We start from the raw sequence: 5,450 nt of genomic DNA on the forward strand, positions 1-5,450 counted from the left end.
CCCACCCCAATGGTACAGATTTTCGGAGACAGGCCCTCTGGGGGAAAACTTTGACTCCAGCTCTTAGAGGTAGAAGGGTGTATTCTATTGGTGGAGGAGCCAGGGTTGGGGCTGTACCTGGGGTGCGGTCAGGTGGCCGGGGTGGGGAATGTTATATATAGAAAAGTGGTCATCTGGTGGCTGTAGAGGTGGTTGCAGCTCTGGGGCCCAGCTAAGGACGGAGGTAAGGGCCGGCCGTGAGGGTGTGGCCCAGAAGGGAGAGGAACAAAGCCTGGGGGAGAGAGGCTGAGAGTAGCTGTGGGCTGACAGTTTCGGCTGGAGGTCCCACTGAACGTGGCCTCACATCCGGGTCTGGGCCAAGCTCAGCCGGCCCCCTGGGCTGCCCACCTGCATCTCCACCTCAGTAGCCAGAAAAGTGAAGATCTCATGGAGTTCGCGAATGCTGCGTTCAAGCTGCTGGATCTCGCTGTGCCGGGCCGAGATCTCATTTAGGGCCTGCCGCGTCACCTGCGTGTCCTTCAGTATCTGGGGAGTGGACAGGAGTGGAGGGACAGGCAACAGGGACAGGGAGCCAGTAGCAGGTCAGAAGTTCATGTTGAGGTTTATGGCAGCCCTCGGGTCTAGCACTGGGCCAGGGCCCTGCTGACCGACTCCCGGCATGCAAATCCATTCCCTCCTGGGCCCCAGTATCCCCTCAATCAAGAAGGACCAGAGCTTGGAGAAGACGGGAGGCCCAGCAGAGGGAGGCTGGCTGTGGCCACTCACATTGGACACAAACACCTCGCTCTGCCCGCTGTCCAGCATCTGTTCTAGCTCCTCATCAGACACCATTCCAGCATTTGCTGTGAAGGGAAAGGCCAGGTTGAGAGCGGGATCGGGCTAGCCCGCCCTCTGGGCCAGGCTCCACAACTCACTGATCTTCAGCTGCCGCCGGATCCGCTCCACGTTCTTCTCCCGGTACTCGGACTGCATCGAGTTGCACTTGTTGATGAGCTCCACGAATTGCTGGGACAGGACCCCGTGCTGCAGACAGAACACAGGCTGTGCCTCGCTGCGAGGATCCCTGCCCAGTCCGGGCCTCAGGATCGCCACCGGGACAGCGAGCAGACAGCATGAGCTGGTGTAGGTGCTGCTGCCTTCCCAACCTGAAAGGCCCCCCCATTCCCTCAAAGTAAAAGCCGAAGTCCTTACCAGGGCCTACATGACCTGCCTCTCCCCCGTCTCCCCTCTGACCTTACCTCCTTCCACTGTCCCTCCCTCATTTCCTCCAACCACAGTGGCTCCTTCCTCCTCCCTGAACAAAGCACGCCCCTACCTTGGGCCTCTGCGCTCACTGCTCCCTCGGCCTAGAACGCGCGTGCCCCACGAAGGCCTTGAGTCTTTGCTCCAGTGTTACTGCCGGAATGCAGTTTTCTCCACTTGACTGAAATTGCCACCCGCCTCTGCCAGCGCTCTCAACCCCTCTCTTCCTGCACCTTTTTCCTTAATACGTAACGATGTTCTAAAACACCGTACTTCTTTATTACGGTGACTGTCTCTCCCCGTTGGGATCTAAGCTCCAGGAGGACAGGGGCCTTTGGACTGCTGTAGCCCGAACAGCTGGCACTCGATACATACTTGTCGAATGCTTGCTGGACACCAGCCTCACTGCTTAGACTCGGGGGTGTGCTGGTAACGCCTGCGTTCAGTCTGTTGCCCAGGTTTACAGGTCCAGCTGGGCCCTCAGCCTCTTACGCTGATGACCACATAGGCCCCCCTTGCCATGCCCTCTCACCTTGTCCATTTCCCTGGTCCTTAGTCCTTGGAGAACCTTCCTCAGAGACACACCTGCTCTCCTGGCTGCAGCACCCTTTCGAGATGCCCAAACCGCTCCACCTTCAATCTCGGCCCTGCTGAGCTCTGGGCCCATTCACTCCGACTCCGACCTCCAAGAACTCCAAACCACTCCTCACTGGGCACCCAGAAGAGGCCAATCAGATCACCTCAAATCTCCTAAGATGTTGATTAAGTGACCTTCCCTCCAGGGAAGTTCCACTTCCTGACTTCTTGAATTCTGCCCACAGGGGAGAGGCTATCCGGCATCCCGTCATTTATCACTGCTCCTTTTTCTTCCTCGGACAGAGCCATTAGCGAACAAGTCCTACCTCAGTAATGTCTTCCTCGCCTATTCAAGCTTAACTTCCCATCTGGGCTCCTAGAAAGCACGTCTCCCATAGCTGAGCCCAGGTCAGATCTGGGGACTCAGCAACTTCTCATTGAATGAAGAAAAAGGCAGGGTGTTATAATGGATTGGGAATTCTTGATGTTGGGTGAGTCCTTTCTCTCTCTGAGCCTCAGTTTCCCCATTTGGAAAATCATTAGGTTGGACTTGCTGATCTCCAAGTCCCTTCCCTCTTACTTCTATAAAACACTTGCTGAAATGTTCTAGTTCTGGGAATAACAAACCCACCTGCGTTTTTCTCATTCTTGTGTTGACTGAATTATAATTCTCATCAGCTTCCTCCTTCTGGGGCTCAATGGCTGTGGGAAGACACAAGGGTATTGTGGGGGACGGAGGGTGACCTGTGGCTTCTGAAAATTGTTTGGGGATCAGGACGCAGGGCCAGTGTCATACCCAAGCCACACTGCAGAGAGATGCTTATATCCATACGATTTTGGGGGGAAATATAATTTATCATTAAATGACTAATTCTAAGTCTCTGACAGGGGAAAGCATATTTTTTCTTTGCAATACGTACATCAGTTAATGCCCAGAAGGATGCAGGGGCCTCCTAACAAAACCCCAAATGCCTGCCCAAAGAATGCACACTGGGCGGCAAGAATTTTAGGAGTAAATGGTTTCATAGTAAATAAAAGAACCCGAGAGGCAGGCATGTGCTGTGGAAAGTGCTCTGGGCTGGAACACGGAGACAGAGATTCTAGACTGCTGTGTGACCTGGACAGATCGCTTGGCCTCTCTGGGCCACAAATTCCCCCAGATATGCCAGGAGCTGGGCAGGACCAGCGGGAAGGATCTGTCTCAGGTCCCAGGAGCTCACCCTTTAGCTGCCCGCGGATCTCCCTCCCCAGCTGTTTGATCTCTTCGCGCAGGTTCTGCAGGTCCTGCTTCATGCCTGAAAAAAGAAAGCAGTCCCTACCTCAACAAATCTCCCTTGCCACCACCTGCGTGGAACTACAATACCCAAAATGCCTCTGGTTGAGCATGCGTTCTGCACCCAGGTTTTCACTCACTCTCCTCGGGAAGGGGCGTGGCCAGGATGGTAACCTGCTGTTTCTCCAACTCGCGGACTTTATTCTCCAGCTTGACAATGGTCTGCCGAATTGTCCGGACCTGGGGAGGGTGACCGAGAGGGCTGAAGGAGATACGAAGGCCCTCCAGACCGCGCTGCTCCTCGGGTCCTCCAGCCCCTCGGGAATCCAGGCAGAGACCCCAGGCTCATACCTTCTGGAAGAACTCATCGTCCGGGCTCCCCAGCCGTGCCGTGCCCGGGTGAACCACCAGCGCGACCCGCTCCCTGTCCTCATCGTCCGAGCTGTCATCCCCCTGCCAGGGCCGGGGTCATTGGCATCACTTCCTTGCTGTGGCTCTCCCCGCAGGACTCACGGGCTTCCGGGTCTTTCCTTCCTCGCCCTCAGCCACCCCTCCCTGCCCCGAAGACCAGGAATCCTGCATTCCGGCCAAACCCCACCCCGTCTTCCCGTCCCCACCCTGCTGCCCCGACTTCTCACCTGCCTCAGCTCTTGGGTCCTGTCCCGCATGGCGGCCCGAGCTCCCTCTCCCCGCACCTGAGCCCTGAGGGCCTCAAGATTCTAAGTTTGGAACTCCCGTACTGCCCTCACACCCAGACACTGCCCTCCGCCTTCACCCTGCGGGCCCCAAACCTCCCACGAGCCGCCAGAGGCTCTGTCCCTGACACCATCCACAGTCAATGGGATGGTGCTGCCCACGGGGACCTCCAGGATTCCACAGGTTGGAATTCCCTTTTCTTTCCCCCCCTCCCGCTCCCGCAGCCTAGGCCCCACCCTCTTTTGGATGATTCGGGGCATGCGCACGGGGTTGCGTCTCCTTCCCGTGGGAGGGAGAGGAGAAGGTCGGAAGCTGCAGCGCCCCGACCGGAAGCAAAATTGCCAGGATATGAGAGCCCGCCCCCTTTACCGGAACTGTCTTCCCAAGGCAATCGTGTTGCCAAACGGGGTGGAAATGCCTCATTTGTACGTAATCTGAGAGGCCCTGCATCTCACATCACCCCACGGTGCACCCCCGCGTCACGTGACCGGTCGGGTCCCAGACCACAGAACGTGACGTTTTGACTGTCATGTGCCCCGGCTTCTGTCAACCCCTTCTCTGGAACACCCATGTCCCCACGACAGCTCGAGCTGCGCCCCTCCAGCTCCCACGAGGCGGGGAGGGGGCGCTAACTAACTCCAGAAACCTTTTGAAGCAGTAGGTCGTAGGACCCTTGATGAATTCGGCTCTATTTCTTTTGGTCCAGAGGCGTGGGCAGACTGAAGACTTAGAATTTGGAGCTGTCAGCATTATGGGACCTTGAAATTCAGAAAATAATAAGATCCAGCGTCAGAATTGCAGGATATTGAAGGCAGAGAATCTGGGGGTGGGAAGTGACCTCACCCTAGCAGCAGAAATCTCTTCTCTCCCCCCGCCCCCCCCTCCCGCATCGTCCTGGCGCAGCCTTCGATGACAGGTGGGCGGCTGGCGCCCTGCTTGGGCACAGCAGTCCCACCGCACTCACCACCTTATGAGCAGCCAGACCATTTCAGGTTAATCAGGCTGAGAAAAGTGTCTGTATTATACTGAAAATTAGGGACCTTTCAGTCCGCAGGCCAACGCTCTATCCACTGAGCCAAACCGGTTTTGGCCATGATTGACTTTTTTAACCTGAGTTCCCAGCACCTGGTTCCCTACCTAACGGGCCCGCAGTAAATATCTGTGGACGGGATTTTAGCCGTTCATGTGTCTGAGGGTAAAGCTCATGTTCCTTGGTTTTCTCTATTAGGCTTCAGACCCTCACAGTGACACTTCTCTAACCCTGGCCCCTAGACGTTCATTCAGTAGTTATTTATTGGGCACTTACTATGGGATAGACACTGTTCTAGGGGCAGGAGATACATAGGGCCTAACAAATAAAAATACCTTGCACTTGTGGAACTTCCTCAATAGGAGGAGTCCTATAGCCACTGATTGAGTCTCAGCGAACCTGGAATGCATAGCAAGTCTCCTGGACCCCACAGCTCTTTGCAGGGTGCTTATAAAGGGTGTCCCAAAATTCACGCAAGAAGTAATTTTGGTAGAGAACACAGGTTTATAATTAAAAATTGTAAATTTTTTATTGATTCATAAAGGATACAGTATAGGGTTATGTACGGAATGGCATATCGGGTAAATGGCCTCCACGGCTTTGTTGGCACATACGCACTCTTTTGTTGAACTT

The 5,450-nt window shown here is 55.3% G+C and overlaps 1 protein-coding gene across 1 annotated transcript in view; it reads right to left on the minus strand.

The window, feature by feature from the left end:
• The window catches only part of STX4 (syntaxin 4), a 5,702-nt gene extending 1,677 nt beyond the window's left edge, over positions 1–4,025 (minus strand). Inside the window, exons 1-8 of the mRNA XM_006774074.2 lie at positions 3,730–4,025; positions 3,443–3,544; positions 3,232–3,331; positions 3,039–3,113; positions 2,450–2,520; positions 915–1,023; positions 766–842; positions 388–525 (exon numbers count right to left, since the gene is read on the minus strand). Coding sequence (XP_006774137.1) covers positions 388–525; positions 766–842; positions 915–1,023; positions 2,450–2,520; positions 3,039–3,113; positions 3,232–3,331; positions 3,443–3,544; positions 3,730–3,759 — 702 coding nt within the window. The 5' untranslated portion in view covers positions 3,760–4,025. The remainder of the gene's footprint in view (positions 1–387; positions 526–765; positions 843–914; positions 1,024–2,449; positions 2,521–3,038; positions 3,114–3,231; positions 3,332–3,442; positions 3,545–3,729) is intronic.
• Between the last annotated feature and the right edge of the window lie 1,425 nt (positions 4,026–5,450).

The sequence above is a fragment of the Myotis davidii genome, unplaced genomic scaffold, assembly GCF_000327345.1.
Source record: "Myotis davidii unplaced genomic scaffold, ASM32734v1 scaffold1047, whole genome shotgun sequence".
Classification (NCBI taxonomy): domain Eukaryota; kingdom Metazoa; phylum Chordata; class Mammalia; order Chiroptera; family Vespertilionidae; genus Myotis; species Myotis davidii.